The 17,832-nt window shown below is 41.4% G+C and overlaps 1 protein-coding gene across 1 annotated transcript in view; it reads right to left on the bottom strand.

Annotated features, from left to right (window-relative positions):
* The window catches only part of LOC139218855 (carboxyl-terminal PDZ ligand of neuronal nitric oxide synthase protein), a 47,609-nt gene that overhangs the window by 13,649 nt on the left and 16,128 nt on the right, over positions 1-17,832 (bottom strand). The window contains exons 3-9 of the mRNA XM_070850577.1: positions 10,360-10,452; positions 10,098-10,156; positions 8,620-8,728; positions 7,258-7,399; positions 5,294-5,466; positions 2,475-2,636; positions 1,025-1,229 (exon numbers count right to left, since the gene is read on the bottom strand). Of these exons, the coding sequence (XP_070706678.1) occupies positions 1,025-1,229; positions 2,475-2,636; positions 5,294-5,466; positions 7,258-7,399; positions 8,620-8,728; positions 10,098-10,156; positions 10,360-10,452 (943 nt within the window). The remainder of the gene's footprint in view (positions 1-1,024; positions 1,230-2,474; positions 2,637-5,293; positions 5,467-7,257; positions 7,400-8,619; positions 8,729-10,097; positions 10,157-10,359; positions 10,453-17,832) is intronic.

Below are 17,832 nucleotides of genomic sequence, written 5' to 3' on the forward strand. Positions count from 1 at the left end.
GTGGCTATTCATTATTATTTTGGCAAGACTGACCATATGTTAGCTGCTGTAAACACAACCCTCCTCAAAAAATCCTCTTTTGGGAGGAAGTGTGCCTATGTGTGTGTGTGTGTGTGTGTGTGTGTGTGTGTGTGTGTGCGCACGTGCAAATCAACACAATCAAAACTCTAACTGAGTCTGCGGGCATGAGATAATGCTGACAGAATGGTTTTAAATCCACTGTGATTTCATAATCTGCTATTCGTTTAGCATAGATATGCTATTGTGTATAAAAACATGGTGTTTGGACTCATTGTGCAGCACAGGGTGTTTAACGCAATGTGGGGTTGATGCGTGGATTCAACATGATGCAGGCTCATGTGGAATCTCAACAATCACATCAAGTGAGATCAATAATCCCATTCTGAAACATTTCCTGTAAGCGGCTGCAGTTGCAAATACTTTTTTTGTGCGTTCGAGACAACGTTCATTTATGGGATTTTGAAACTTCATAGATGCTTTTGTAAAAATCAATATCCTCTAAACGCGACCCGAAAACATGTCTGAGCACTAACTTGCTGTCTTTCCTGTTCCTCCTCTCTCTTTATCTTTAGTCCTCATCATCCGTGCCTCCTTTGATACTGTGATCAACGCAGCTTCAACATTAAAAAAAAATTTTTTAAAAATCACCCGCATCTGCAAGTCAAACAGTCTATTAAACGAACACTGTTTTCTCTCTTCAATGGAGATAAAAGCGAAATGCTCAATTAAAGGACACCAAGGAGGCATGACAGGGAAGCACTCGCGTTCACCTAGAGCAGGGTTCAATCCCTGGCAGCTGTGCTTCTGTCCCATCCACTGATGATGTTTGCAGACAGGAAACCAGTGAGGGATCATGGGTTTTTGTCATGGATGACTACAGCATCCTCCTGGTCAACAGGGGAGTGAGCAACGACAAGGACTGCAGCACGCGGGGAATCTGACCTGACACGAATCCACCTGAGGGACAACAGTGCTCCCACCCATCACCCCTCCGCTCACTTACTGTGCCCGTTAGCTTGAGGCTCCTGTTGTGGCTGCCCCGGTTGTGCCGTTTTTGGGGAGCGGGCCTCCAGCTCTTTCAGCTGTTGCACGAGCAGGGCCAGGTGCTGCAGCAAGTCCCTGTTCTGTAGCAGCAGCTGGTGGACACGAGCCTGAGCCTCCATCCGAGCGGCAGTCTCTGCTGCCATCTGATCCTTTAACAGCTGCACCTGTAATGGAAACAAAGGCCAAGGTGTGTTTGTTTGTGTTTCTGATTTGATTTAAATCCAAAATCTAAACGCAACTTCAATTTAAATATTTGTTTGAATAGTTATTTTTTGTCTCACGCTTCAGTTCCACTACCTCAATCATGCATAATCAGGTTCATATGTATAATCCCAAAACTGAATCCGAAAGTAATACTAGGGTGGCTATTTATGTAGATCATTAACTTGCGAGATATTTTTGCCATGGCTGTACAATCAAACGGAACAGACATGAAATACTACAGTAAATATGCACATGTGTTTAAGTTCCTCAGATGTTATCAATCGGGGGCTTCATGAATCTCTTGAGATGCTTCATTACAAATGTGCATCTTGATCTCAGCTCTGCTTGTATTTTGTCATGCTGCACTGACTGTCCGTCCATTACTGTGTTGGTGCTGCCCCCTACTGGAGGATTCTCATTAAAAGGCATACAGTGAGCTATGAACCGGTTGCCAAGATGAAGATTACCTCCATCGGTCTCTATTCTGCTCAGTGTTCAAAACAATTCTCACTGGATGTGTGTAATAGAGTGTGTATTAATACAGTCAAAGTTTTTCCACGAGTGCTGCTGCTGGTTTTATTAAGAAAAAGCATTACAAGTCTAGATTTCATGGCAGGTTTTAACAAGCTGACTGAAATATGTGGCTGTGTGACAGAACCGGATGTCATCAATGCCACTGTCAATTCTAAGGCTAACAATTCATACCATATTGGATCAAATACATCCACAACACGAGTCAGGATCAGTCTGTCAGGTTCAGCTAGGCCTACTGAGTAAATATAAGAGTCACATGCCACTGGGTTTTACTGAGAACAGGTGAGTATCAAGTTTAATTTATTCAATATTGATTACTGGGTTCCCCTCTCTAAAGAAAGACTACTCATCTGAAATGAGCCCGTCAATGGAAGCCTATAAAAAATGTTAATCTCATTAATGAAGGTGTTGAAAAAGTGAATAGAAAATCCGAGTGGAGCTTCAGACCTCTGGTGGAACAAAACGAGACATTCAAAGACATCATCTCGCACTTTAGAAAGTTATGACGGGCATTTTTTCACAGCTTTTTGGCATTTCATGGACAACAATCCATCACATTAATCGACAATGAAAATAACAGTTTGTCTCAGCTTTAAATCTGAATTTGTACTGTCATAGTGTGTTTTCAGCCAGGCCTGCAGTGTACGATCTGTACACAGTTGTATTCTTACCTGAGCGACGGCCACCTGTGTGTGCTGCTGCTGCTGCTGTAGCTGCTGCTGAAGAAGCTGCAGGTAGTGCTGTGATGCCAGCGGAGTGAGAGATCGAGAGCAAGAGCTGCTGGGAGTAACGCCTTGAGACGTCACAGTGAAGAGGGACTTTCGATCAAAATCCTGGTCGCACACAAACACAGACAGAGAGGGATTATGGATGGAAGGAGAATGCTTGTAAAAACAACACACTTTAAGCTAGAGTGGTGGGTGTAATTCCCAAAAAACACCAAAGACACAATGGACTTCAATGTTGGCCCTCAGGACCTAAAGTGCTGCCAGTTTTTCATCCTCCCACACAATAGGAGCTATTTTTAGACCCTGGACACCAGATGAATGCAATTAATGAGCCAGCAGGACAGAAACCACCCAGTCTTTGAATCCCTGAGACCAGGACGGGGACCCACTGATCTGGAGCCCCTTGGAGCCCGAATGTAACTCTCCACCAGAACTGGCACAATCCCTGAGCTCATTATCATACCATACACTCTCTTTCTCTGTCTCCATTTATCTTCCTCCCTGGATTTTTGGATGATTTTCCATTTGATCTCTGGTAGCAAAAAATTTTCCCTAAGCAGCTTTTCACTTCAGCCCCCCCCCTCTCTCTCTGAAACAGTACAGACAGAGCAATTTCTGTATCAGAGTTTTTTTCTATCTCCAGGGATATCAGCATTGACCAAGATGGATTTAGTGTTTGTGAAAGTAAGAACTTATGCTCGAATCATACACAAGAACACGACATTTCTTTCTGTACAGTTGCAAATATAATACTGCTGTCACGCACTTTCCAGTGGTGCAGGGGTACGTGATATATTGTAACTCCCATTATATACCACTGGAGGGCAGGGTAGCACACTGTAGAGTACAGGACACTCAACTGAAGTCAACTGAAGGGTGCATCTTAATGAGAGGGGTCTCCGCCACAGAATATCCTACATAGCTTCCCTAAATAAGTAAATTATTTGAAATAAATCAAACATATATGATTAAAAAATATAAATAAATGATCTATTATTGATAGATTTGAACAGTTTGGTTCTTTAGGCACAAACTGGATTGTACCTTTCACCTTGCTGCCAGTTATAGGCTCTGCAAGGCATACGCTAATTACAATTATTCATCCTCACCAATGCTAAAGCTTACACACCTTCAGTGACTTTTTTTTTAAAAGGACCTGAAAGCCTATTTTCTCAGCCAACTTCTAACTCTGAGTGATGGGCTCCCTACACAGTATTCTCTGCCAATTTTTAACTTTTATGTTCATAGTAAAAAGCTTATAGAGAAAATCTTTATCTGATAACGAAAAAAATCATTAGCAGCAGTCCTACAAACTATGGCCTCAAAATACAAGTCAGCACCACAGACAGTGGAGGTGTTTGTGTTAAATAAGGCTGTTAATACAGCCTTATTTTGCCTGCTGGCGACCACAGCCAGCATCTTGTGCGGTCTGTATCTTTTGGACAGTTTTTTTTTTTTTTTTTACCGTTATTCAGATTATTCCTTCCTCCATCTCTCTCTCTTTTCCATCCCTCACTCCTTGCTTATCTCCATAGAGCAGATGTTCGTGAACCCTTCAATGGGATTATGGTGGCATTTCTCAGGAATCAAAGGGAACAGACTGGGTTTTTAGGATTAGGTATCCCCCTTTCATAGCTAGCAGAAATATTCAGGTTCCCCACTCCGATCCCACTCTCTCTCTTTTAGCAGCACGATAAAAGCTGTGTCTCCCACTCTAACTCTGCTCACAAATCCAAAGGAACGCATCATGACACACCAAAGCCCACATGTTTGCATCTTTTCATCTTCTCTCTGTCAAAATATACTGGAAAGATAATCGTCAGTTCCATAAGGATTTAAAGTCTGCCAAATCACAGACACAGAGAAACAAAAGCAGTATTTTTACTACTGGAAGAATGACCAGGTTATTTCATAAATACAGTATCTGTTGCCCGTTTTGAGAGCTCAGTGATCTGATCAGGTACTGCAGTAGATGACAAAGCACTGTACTGTACTTGCTTAGTTCAATGAGCCATTTGGCAACACTACACCTAGATAATAGCATCAAAACCACTACAGCCAAAGCAATGAATCAAAGCAGAGGCAAAGTCAGAAGCAGTCTGCAAACAAACCTGTAATCATTAAAATGTGGATGCTGCTGCTAGCTCACCCCTGCTGCTGGTGTCAGTAATGAAAGGGAACTTTCACTTCAACTGTGATGGAAACTGACTGATGTAACAATGCGGTTTAATGATGTGAGTTTGTGAGTGTGAGGCTGCCCCTATGTTTAGCAAAAGTAAGGTTTAGCTGGTCAGTGATTTGCAATATCTGTGTGGTGGCAGACACTAAAAATATAACACCAATTGCAACATTAACGTTCCCGGCTTGGGACTAAAAAAATGTGCACTCATTTTTGCTCATAGTGGCTGTGGATTTGTTTTCAGAGAGAGGGAGAGAGCAGCGGCATGTTCAGTCAGCCAATCATCAGCCAGACAGAAATGTGAATGACCTGTGAATGTGTGCTCCTGATAACTAATTGCTAATCCCCGTTGTTTGTCCAGGGCGCTCTTTTGTACTTGCTCTAAATGATTTAATTTGACTATTCACTTTTTTCACAAAATACAAAGTTTGCAAGTTCAGTTATTCTGATGTCTGAGTCCTCTCTTTTCAAGAGTTTCTGAAATTATTTAGTAGATTTTGAATTCTACAGCTATGACAGCTGTAGAATTACAGCTCAATGTGTGTGTGTGTGTGTGTGTGTGTGCGTGTGTGCAGTATCTTACTATGATGGTCTGCCCAGGTTTGACCACATTCAGCTCAGCCAGACTTTGCAGAATCTCACTGACTGCCTTTTCACACAGTGAAGCGCCAGCTGTGGGATCTTCTCCGCCTCGTCTTCCTCCATGCTTGCTTTCCTCCTCTTCCTCCCCTCGCTCTGCTCCTGTCAGTTTACGATCTGTAAAAGAAGCCCATTAGTGTTGTGTTATTCAATCCTCTCATCTAAATATCTAGAAGAAAGCGAATAAGTTTATTTCCCAAAATTCCCAACTATTCCTTTAAATGTAAATGTAAGTTAATACAGTAAGTTTGTGGAATGTACCCTTCTGAAAGCTCTGATATATTCATCTTCAGAGTTAAAAAAATGCATAGGAGTCGATAAAAAGCATACAAATGTGGATGCTTTCATTTAGATAACTACTGTGAACCCTTAATTAATTCTATTTTAGGCACACAGATTGCATTTTACCCCCACAGGATCATGATGCTTTGCCTCCAACACAACTGTGGCTCAGTGCCTTTCAATCACCGTGCAAATTACACTCATTATTGGTCACACTGGCAGTCACCCTCTTGTGTTGTCCAATGACATCAAAGTTGTAATCGTGGGAGTCGTTCCCATCGTTACCCTCCAACCCACATGAGTGCCTCGGAAAAAACACTCAAATCCACATTAGCTTGAAGTTGTCCCTTAAATCCGTTTACATTCCTGTGAAACCGGACACGTGTTGGTGCCGTTTGACTGCTGCCCTGAATTAACAAGCTAGTGAGGTTCGATGGTTCCATTTGGGCCGTAAAGAGGCGTTTAATCAAACTAAACTGGGAAGGTCAAGCTTTGGCCAGGAGAGAGATGACCAATAAAGGCATAAATGTAAAAAAAAAAAAAGAAATCCAGAAAATATATGTCTTCTAATAGAAGCAAGAAAAAGTTAGTGAAGTAGTTAAATGCTTGCATCTTAGTGCTGTGCTGTGTTTCTGCTGTATGGCCCACCAAGAGATGTTGGCTCTCTGACAGTTGGAAGGTTCAGACAAGCAGCAGGTGTTTGATAAACAGAAACTAAACTGTACAAACAGACTACAGAGAACAATATGCAAACAAATCAGTTAAATGCTGCTATAGGCTCAGACTGCCGGGGGACTCCTATGGTGCACTGAGCTCCTCTATTCTCTATCCTCCTCTTCCTCTCCATCGTTATGTCTCATGTCAGCCAAATGTCTGCCTCTAACTTGCTATCTTCCCTGGAGCCTTTCTGTGCTTTCTCATCTCTCAGGTTCCTGTGGATCCTGGTCCTGGTCCTGCTGATGTGGTTCTCTGGTTCATGAATCACTGCTGCGGATCGTCGGCCACTCGTCATGTTTTTCAATAATATCATACTGCTGATCTGTTAGTCACATTCCTATTGTTAGTGCTATAGTCACTGCTAGTACGTTGGTTGCTGTTTGTGTTGTCTCTCTCTCTCTCTCTCTGTCCAACCTCCACCCAACGCAGACCCCTACAGAAGCCGCCCACATTGAGCCTGGGTCTGTTTGAGGTTTCTTCCCGTTAAAGGGGAGTTTTTCTTTGCCACTGTTGCTCAATATAATACAATATCAGATGCTTGCTCATGTGGGAATTCTTGAATCCTTAATTTTGAATTCATGAATCGTTGGGTCTCTCTCTAATTAAAGAGTTTGGTCTAGACCTGCTCTTCATGTAAAGCGTCTCGAGATAACGCTGTTGTGAATTGGCGCCATATAAATAAAGATTGATTGATTGATTAAAAAACTCAGTATTTCATCGTTAATGTTACAAACCTTATTCTAATATATCATTATAATTTCACTATTTTGTACACAGTACTTTGTACTTCATGAATATCAGCCACAGTATGTGGCCTAAAATGTGTCTGTCTGTGTGTATTTGAATGCACCCTGCAAAGGCAACACTGCGCATAGCAGATAACAGTGAAGTCTTCCAGGTAGGCCTCACCTTGACTGCTGGGCTCCTCTGTGGACTTGTCACTCTCTCCGTCCGCCTGTCCGTCTGCGTCCTGCTCGGCATGCTGCAGACTGAGCTTATGGCACACTTCAAAGGCCTGACCTACTGTTCGCACGATCCGCATGGCCTGCGTCTGACAGGGAAAGAGAGGAGGCAGAGACAGAGCGGAGTTTGAGATAAGCGGAGGTTAGAGCGCAGGTATTCAACAAGAATACCTGGAGTGTATGAGACTTTCCACTCCACCAGACACCAAAGCAAGTAATTTCACTGAAAACATGCACACTGTCAGTCATCCTTGGTACGCAGTTGAATAATTCCAGTTCACAGACTAAGAATATCACTTCTGTGGAGCAATTCTCATTGGAGCTAACTGATAACACCAGACCTCTGAGCCGAGGCAGCAGCAACAACTTTCAGCCTTTTCTTTTCAGTAAAGAAAGGCTTGTCTAAAATATGCAGCCGTAATCCTTGTCCTCGAGCGCATCTAGTCTGTATTCACTGCAGGCCATGGATCTGCAGTGCCGAGCCACCTGATATTAACTAAGCCACCAGAAATGTAATGTAACACCAAAACTGATTAACTGAGCAGACATGATATGGAAATTAATTCAAGACAAAAATGGAAAAATAGAATACAAAAGTCACAGGTAACTGGACACAGAAACAACTGAAGCAAATCACATTGAGGTCCACATGTGGTATGTCCCACAGTGTGCTTAACACCTGCTGTAGGGAATTTATATCAAGGAGCAAAGAGAGCTCACAGGTTTTTCTAGGTAAAAAAAAAGCAATCTAATCAAAGTAATGTGGCTGCATTGGATTGTGGTGTACTGCTGCTGCAGTTGGTAAAATGGTATTTACTCTTCTTCTATGATGGGTTTCTTCCCGTACGATTGCTGATTGTCAGTTTAATTTCATTTAAACGAGAAGTTGTGTATGAAATGTGTTTAGCGATAAACACTTCTTTATCAGTAATATACTTCTTCTATCATTTTTTTTTACGTGAGAGTTAGAGGGGAGATTGATTATCGCTCTTGTGTCTGTTAAATATGAAGCTACAGCAAAGAGATAGGTAGCTCAGCCTAACAGAAAGCAGGAGGAAACAGCTGGCCTGGCTCTGACATATATAAAATCGTGAGCTTTAGAGGTGCTGGTAGGAGGATTTGTTTTATACCCGAACAGAGCGAGCCTAGCTGTTAGCCCATTCTCAGTCTCACCTGCTGACTCCAGCTTCAAGTTTAGCTTACAAACATGGGAGTGTCTTTCAGCCTTTCTTAAAGGATCACAGTGTAGATCTGTAATCAGCTGCATATGTCTGCGTGCAGGAGAGTCATAGGTGAGTTGTCGTCATACCTTCTTCTTTGACTTGAAGACGTTACATCTGAAGGAATTACTGGAACCATCTCTTGCGATGTAGCTAAAGATCTTCAAGTCCTGGGAGTCATGAGACACGTAGAAAATCCTGGAAAACATGACGCAGAATTAAAATACACCTTTTATCACTGTCACTATCCTCCTAATGATAGATTACATTTAAACATTAAAGCTATTACTGACCTAATGCAGATGTAATGAAAGGAGAATATTTACTGTATAATACTTTATATAAACACACGCCGCTGCACCACTGTATCCTCCTTGTGTCTGTTTCTGTCCTTTGCCAGCAACACTGCAACAACACTGCAGTGAACTGGCAGAGCAAAGGTCAGACCTGCATCTCTATCTGTAGCTCTGCTGCTATAAAAACATCTCCACTGGGAACCACGCGAACAAATCATGACCGCTTACTACTGAAAGTCACATGATACGGAGAGTACTGTATATCCCCACTGTACAATCACACCCACACACAGAAAGACATGCAAGGATAATTATATTTAACACACACGGTCCCTTGATGAGGTGCAGCTTTGCCAAATGAGATCCTCCTTGAGATATATACATAATTAACACACACACACAAGTTTGTTAGATGTTTAATGTTAAGACACTTATAAGAGGCTGCTCACTCTTTTCCACTGCTAAGATTTCCACTTCCATGGAGATGTTGCATTAGCTTTAATTGCTTGTGTTAAGCTTGCCAAAAACACTCCTGATGTTCAATCATTTCTCAACCCTCCTCACCAAAACCTGCACTCTTATCAGCACCTGAGGAAGCATTATTTTGACACTTCAATTCATACAGCAGAGTACGAATACTGTTTAATTCTGGCAGTGACTCACAGCTTGACAAGCCTGTTGATTGGTTGACAGCTCCGTCACCATGCAAACAGCGAAGGTGATGGGATCTTTAGACACTAATGAATGCATCTTTCCTTAGTTGCACATGCCGGGATATTTTGTCAAACAACGTGAAACTTGACTGTTCAGATGGACTTAAAAAGCAGATTACTGTGAATATGATATGAGAGCACAATGCCTCTCCTGGAAAAATTACATACTTGAAAGTATACTAACATATGCTCTACCAACTACATGCACAAGCTATAGATTATTCATTATCCTGTCATATGAATGTGACTGCATTTGGTGTATGCAGCATAGGACATTCAAGCAAATTAGTCTTGCATGGTAAAGTACATAGAATGGCCTATAAAGCGAGCCGCAGCTTCATCCACAAAGGCCACACTGAAGGGTCTAATTTCCATATAGTATATATTATCTGCAGTATACTTCCAGTAATTACTATGATTAACAAGAACATGCTGAGTGCAGAGAACGGACTGAGGTGAGTATCAGACAGTTTAATGGCAAAGATAGCAAGATTTTATATGCGTTTTATATACAGCATGGACATATTGAATCGTCAGAGATGGAGAGGTGTGACTAACCTGTATATGGGATCTTGCATGATCATCATCTTGCTCTCATCCCATGTCCATTCTTTTCTCTGTGTATGAGACAAATGACTGTGACTGAGCACTGATAAAGCACTTAACATCAGAGAAGTTCTACATTTATTTTTACTAATATCCAACTTTAAATCTCTTTTGCAGCTAAAATACTTTTTTCTGTTCCGTTGTGTTTATGTGGTGAATCCAGTGGAAAACGGTTAGCTCTTAATCCTTTTAGAGTTTGTCACCAGCGACTTACCTTCTGTTTCTTCCTCAGCATCACCTTGACCCCGTCCACAGACACCACAATGCTGACCTTCTTCTTCTTGATGTTCTTGGCCTTGAATTCATACTAAGGAAACGGACAAAAAAGACTCACATCAGATCACAAGAGCCATTAACTGCATAGTGAATTAAACTTGTATACTGTAGGTTTTCAGGTGTCAGAGACAGAGTTGCATCTGATTACACATAAGTAAACAAAAATGCATGTACATGCACACACCTTCCGACTGCAAATCATAATAGGGCTGTAATTTAACATTATTTGCATTATCAATTGATCTTCAGAATATTTTATTGATCAAATGTCCGTCACAAGCTCACAACACCCAAGATGACCAAATAACAAAATGCTTATTTAACCGGAAAAACAATTGTTAACCCAAAAATATTCCATTTAGTGTCATATGAGCCAAAGGAAAGTAAGAAGGCTGAACACTGGAAAGACTGAAACCAGGTAATTTTAGGAATTGTGACAACTGATTAACTGACTAACTATTTCACCTGTGCAAGCACATGCTTTGTCATTGTTTCACTACACACACAGACACACTTCATTGCAGTGAGAGCGTACGTCCTGCTGCACATTTGGCATGCTTACAGAATTACAGAAAGGGCCTAGGTAGGAACAATCTGTCTGCATTAAAACATGATCTGCAGTGCACTTTAATATATCAGCATCTTTAATAGCTTGGCAGCTCACAAAAAGAGCACTGACATAGTCTGTCGAACACTTGTAGCCAAGGAAAGTCAGAGGAACTTCTCTGCAGTTCTATGATGCCAGTGGGAAAAGAAAGGACACTTAAGATGTTGGACAAAAGAGATAGATAAACAACGCAGTTTGTCTAACATCATCTTGACTGTAATGAGAGCTGAGATCCATTAGGCCAAATTACCCATGTGAAAAAAAGGTGAATTCTGACTAAAAGCACTACAAGTGGGCAGTTTTACGTCATTAATGCTCATAAATACCGTGGACAGCTCCTGTCACATGGCTGATAAGTATTGTGCTATAAATGTACAGCTGAAACACGTCTATGCCTCTCTGGGGCACAAGAAATTAACAACACCAGCTAAATTAAATGAAGTAAAAACATTTCAGTAAAAGACTCAGGATGTGGGTTTGTCTCCATTCTGTTCGCTGAGTGGTACACAACAGATGTGTCCGCACTGAGTGAATAACATGTTTCCACCTCGTCGGCTGGCCGGGCTCTCTGCTGAGGAACTTAGCAAGTCTGGCCTGTCGACTTAAATCAGTGTTACTTTTAAACAGGAAGCAGGGTTCGGCTCTTGTTAGGTACCAGCCATCGAGGCCTACAGTGGGACTGTCAGGCCACAGACCTTCAGCTGTTACAAAACGTGGGTGTTTGACTCTTGAGCCTTAAAGCTAGTTCCCTGCTGTGGTCAAGTATATAAGCAATGCGGGGTACAAGTCACCTGCAGTCGAAACCAGCTTTCTAGCCTAACTGTCCAACAAAAAGGATGGACATTTTTTGGAAAATATTTTAATTTGCTGCCACGAATTTGATGAGAAGATTGATACAACTCTAAAATCCATATTTGCCATGTCTGTTGAACATGAAGCTGGCTGTTAGTTTAGCTTAGCATAAAGACCAGCTGTTTTCTCCTGCTTCTTGTCTTCAAGAACTGTCTCTTGGCTTTAGCGTCACATAGACATACAGTATGCATACAGAGATGAGTTTTATCAATCTCCTCATCTCATTCTTGATGTGAAAGTGAATAAGCATGTTTCCTAAAATGCAGAAAAAATCCTTAAATATATCTGAAAACTATCCAACAAATGGTATTGTGTGACAATTTTTTTCTTGGCCTTTTGTGGGCTTCTGAGGCGAACATCTTAGCAAACAGTCTTTTACCTCCGTTTTTGGTCTCTACCAACTCCTGATGGAAATATCTCCTATGGCCACAGGTCTTCACTAGCTAGTACCTTCTTGCCATATTTCCCTCTCAAACTCAACTGAAATAGTCACTCAAACATCTAAATCTTGGCTTTTAAAACTTACATAACGTGCCCATGAACAGATATTGAGGTAACAGTAAAAGATTTGGACAGTTTTCCTTTTTTCCACTTTCCAGAGTTTCCCCTGAGAGGAATAATTGTCCAGTCTACGGTTTACCAAAATGTTATTATACAGCAAAAGTAAATGGTCTTCAGCATGATGAATAAGCAAAAGGGAGAGAGGAGAGCATGGCGTGTTTTTAAAAAGGAAAGGGTAAACTCCCAGTATGGAGACAAGGCAAGGGTACAACGACAAACACTGAACAACAGAAGATGAGGGAAAGGTGAGCAAATAGGAGGAGACAGATGGAGAAGTGGTGAGGAGACAGCTGCTGTTATATAACGACCTACTGCAAACTGTGACCTTTTCATCCAGCAACACAATGCTGCTACGGAACAATTAGCTGAACATTATGAACAAGTCAAGCCCCACCAGGCATGATTATGAGATAGTTTGGCTTTTATTTGTCTTGTGTGAAACCAGGATCTGTCCCGACTGCCTGTGAATGCACGCAGTCTGACTTAAATTGAGACATTTCTGTCGCATTCCTTCCCGAGTTTCCATACTTTCTTTCGTGCTAATTTTATGCTTGTGTCTTTTCGAAATGCCCCGCTCTCCCTGCCCTGGATCCATGGTGATTAAAGTTTCACTCTCTAATTATACAGAACCGAGTCCTGAGAGAGCTGATTAAAAGGAGAATAGGTTTAGAGAGGGAGAGGAGGAAACACACCACAGAGACAGAGACGCTAGCCAGGGTTTAAAGAGGAGGAATGGAGAAACTAAATAGTAAGGTTCTGAGATTAAAAGCAAGCGTCCAGTTGTGACACCTAAAAACCAGCTGAGCTTTATTTACCTCCAGTGAGGTATGCTGATGAAGTGAAGTGATTTCAGGCATCAACCTGCCCAACAAGAAGCCTGACAAAATGCCTAAGTGAGACAAAAATATAAATGAATGCTAAATTAACAATGCTTTTGGTCAAATGGAGTGAGGAAACAATGTGTTTTATTTATTCTTTACCTTTCAATCAACTTGTGAAAATACAGAAAAGCCTTTTCTTCCTTACCCTCCAATAAGATGACAAAACGAAATAAATAAATGAATTTATTTATCTTACTCTTCTACTTATCTCGTTCATTTTTTTTGCCATTTTTGGTCCCCTGAGTTGTGAGCTTTTGGTATTAGCTATTTGATATCATGTCTGAGACTTTACACAACACACTAACATCACATAACCTCTATAGGAGTCCAGCATGACAAAGAGGGCAGCACAATATTTCCCTTTGTCAACAGCTGATACAATATAATTTCTAACCAAAGTAATAGATGTACTATGTTTAGCTCTGAAACTGGACTTACCACAGAATTTCTTGAGAGGAATGATTTGAGCTGATTAACTGATGAGTCCAGGCAAGGACACTTTGGAAATTGGCCGATAGCTATTAAGATCTTTTTTATCACCACCCTTATGTGGTGGGACTACATGTGCAGATTTCCTGACCTGAGGGACAACTCCAGTGGAGATGGAGAGATTAAAGAGATATGTGACTTGTTCAGCAATAAATGGGGCACAGAGCTTTAAAAGAGGGGTATGTCTTATCCGCCCCAGTTGCTCTCCTGAAACCGATAGCTTGAGGTGCCTCCTTAACAAAAGAGGAAGTGAAGGCCTGTAGGGTGAACTGAGAGGTGCAGTTTAAGGAGGGCACAGGAGCCAAAGGCTTGCTACTGAGAGCAGATCCTGAGCAGACCATATCAAACAGATTCCCACTGGCAGTAAAGCACGGAAAATCTCTGATGTGTCATTTCTGAAGCATTTAACATAAGAATGATGATTATATATAGGGTTTTATATAGGGTTAGTATCTTATACCCTTTTTTAAAGTATGTTTATCAATGATAGCAAATGATTAATTTATAAAATATTCCAATGGCATTGCAGAGGTATCAGCAAGGTCACTAAGAAAAGCCTGTTCATTTCTTTTGATAACGTCCCTAGAGCTTTTCAGTCTAGCATTTGTAACACAGGCTAGAGGACAGTGGTCACTAAGACCAAGTGCAAAAACTCCAGAAGCAGTCATTTTGTCCCTCCTACTGGGCAGAACCAAATCTATCAAAGTCGATTTTGAAGGATCCTTCAAATTACATCTGGCCGAATCATCAATCAGCTGTGATGGATTGAGATTGTCACACATCTTTTAGACTATTTGAATCTTTTGCCAACTAATTCAGGTGAAGGTCATCTAGAAGCAGCATCTGAGCAACTAAGTCTACATATTTATTAAATGCAATACTATATACCCACAACATTAACTGAGTCATTACTTAAACTGGTAAACTTTCAGAGTAATAAATAAAGCGTGTGGGTAGTCACAGCGCAGCTTACTAGCAAATGGTAACCTAGAGCTTGTTTGGTCAATGTAACGGGCATCACTATTACTATTTTATATTTTTATACACATTTCACATAACCAAAGAATTAATCAAAAAATGATTTACATTTTGATAAATAATGAAAATGGTCAATATAAATCTATGGCAGAGATTGGTCCAAGGTGTGGTTGTGTGTGTGTGTGCACTTTTCATACTTAGATGACCTACACACTACAAAGTCTAACACACACCTGCAAAGTGAAGCCACTTAACTAACTTAAACCTTTACTAACACATCAGCGTCAAAACACTGACTTCACAGTTTATGTCAGGATTCTGGTGAAGCAAAATGGGATTTTGCAACTCCATTCAAAGTATGAAATTTTTATATTTTCTTTGCTTAAGTGCAAAGTGTTTTGAAATATTCAAGCTTTTAATGCATTTGCATTGTTATGGTTTTCCTGCAACCAACGGCGGAACAAACAATTAAAAGCTCATGACACAAATTCCCCCGAAGGCACAACATGTCAGGTTAGAAAACTTTTAGCAAGGCATGAAAATATTCCAGAGAGGATCTGCGTTTACTTTAGTCCGCTGTTACGGATTCTGAAACTTTCTGAATTATTTTTGAGAAATGTAGGAAGACAGACTTAGGGAATAATACATGAGTTGCAATGAAAAGTGTATGACTAATGTGTGGATTGAAGACTTATGCAAAGGACCTGAGCTTTAAATTCTAAGATGCACTCTTCAAAGATTTGTCTTAACACCTTAAAACTATGTCTGTGATGCTGACTGTGAGTGCTGCAGTGCTACAGCAACGTCCCAGAGTGAGAGCATTTATTTAAAATCTTTCTCAGTCTGGATGTGTGCATTAAAAGCCCTCAGACTCATCAGTCTTCCCAGACAGCGTAACAAATTTCAACCAGCGTTCCTCTCTGCAATCTATTATGAACATGTCAGACAGAATAGCGATGGCTGTTGCTATGTGCTCAAAATGAGGAAGGGAAAGCTGGCTCTCAGTAGAATTTTTGATCCCAGTTTTAAAACATTTATTAAAACAGAGACAAACAAGAGAGAGTGGAGAGAAAAGGTCATTCCGTTTGTATTAACAAGACAACAGAACCTGACCTTTTCAGAGCGGTTTCTTTTTGTGGCATGAATGATCAGCTATGACTAAAGTTTAATTAAAGCTTAATTATAGCTTAGGTGAGAGTGATAAATGTAACCCTGCCTACGTACCACGAGGGATAAAGAGGCTCGGGTCTCAAGGCAAACTAGGGGACGTCCCAGAGGACGTGAGAGACTCTTCTGTTTTCCAGTGTTATGATTCTGACGTCCGTCTTCCTAGAGGGACTGCAGGTCCAGGAACAGGACTCAGTCTTTGCATGCAAGTCGTTCTACTGCAGATACGATGAACAAAACCTCCTGGCTCCAAAAGGTACCTGTCAACAACCTCTTAATGAGAGGCCTCCGAGTCCTTCAGCCAATGTTATTTGCATCATACTTTCAAGTCTGACTTCAGAGAAATTTTAAAGGAAAAGTTGGAAAAGAACCTTTTTTCTCCTCCTGCTGCTCCTCGTGGATATTTCTAGAGTGAATACATTTGCAGGATTTAAGTTTTGCAAACCAAATCGTGGAATAAGAAAATCTGGGCAACCCCCACTCCCCTTCGTCGATCCTGAAAAGCAGTGGAATGCGGGGGGGTGCATTGTGGGTCATTGATGTACCATTGAATCCATACAGGAGTCCACAATAGGCCCTATAGATTGCAACCTAGCAACCCCTTCATTACAATTCTCAGGATTTGGGGAGTTCCAAGGAATTTCACTGCTTTTTTTTCCCCCCAATTCGGTAGACAAAGAGATGACTGTTGGGAGCAGAACTGGGCTGAGAAACAACAGCTGGACAACAGCCTGGCATGCAACATGTAAAGAGACTTCTTGGAAATCAACGTAGCAGGAAACAATTAGAAATAAAATTAGCACAGTTATTTTATGTTAAACTCCCAACTGCGATTGCTAATTTTTTTTGTAAGGGAAATCACGTGTGTTGGCAATCAAGCAGCTGCTTCTCACAATGTCCCATTAGTTGAACAAAGAATTGGAGCTTTATTCACTGTTGCTCAACTAGTCTCTCTCCCCGTGAGTGGTATTTTCAGACAGGCCTCTCAGCCAAATAGGGAGGACAGAGTGACTCCCATGATGCTGGAGAGGCCCAAACCTCCGGAGCGAACTGGCACATCTCATCATTAGTCAGCAGGAGTGTGATAAGGGAGCAATCACCTCCACAGTCGCCACGGACGACGACCTTGGCCTAGATCAGAAATGGACTAGAGTTTGTGTTTGTGTGCGCTGTGTAAAAATGAAAGAAAGAATAAGATACAAGAGCTAGATAGGCTGACAAAATTGCGTGTGTGTGCATTTAGATGCTTGCTGGTGCCTGTCTGTGCCTACGTGAGTGGTTTCCGCCCGAGTGCAGATATTATGGATTTGGCTCCTGGGCTCCAGTCTGTTGGCAGCCTCCAGTGAGCAGCAGCAGTCTGGTCATGAGGGAGGGGAGGGTGCTAACAGGAAACGGCCCGCTTAAAGGGCTGCTTAACGGGGATCTCTGCACGACAGCAGGGCTGCTCGCAAGACAGGAATTTACTGCAAAGGCGTAGAACGAGTGAGGCTTTTATTGTGAACTTTTTTTTTTTTTTTTTTCTTCAAGTAGAGTTTCGAGCAGTTTTGATTGAAGGGCTTCTTTTCTGTTGTGCATTCATTGTAATCTTTAAAACTTTTTTTCAGCATGTTTATTCTTGATTAGTAATAAAATCTTGGAAGAGATGAGCAACTCACAGCTGGCACTGACACTGCACTAGCTCCATCTGGGAGCTACAGCTGTGACTTTTACAGATAAATGACTTTCATTACTTACACTGCAAGTGTGTTTATAAAGGCTGACAGACAAAAACTGATCAATCGGGGGCCTGTGCTAATATGTCTAGACGGAGACTGGAAAGGAATCCAAACCTCCCCAAACTCTGGGTAGCCATTATATCAGACCGTGTGGGTTCACA

Source organism: Pempheris klunzingeri, chromosome 19 (assembly GCF_042242105.1).
Source record: "Pempheris klunzingeri isolate RE-2024b chromosome 19, fPemKlu1.hap1, whole genome shotgun sequence".
Lineage (NCBI taxonomy): Eukaryota > Metazoa > Chordata > Actinopteri > Acropomatiformes > Pempheridae > Pempheris > Pempheris klunzingeri.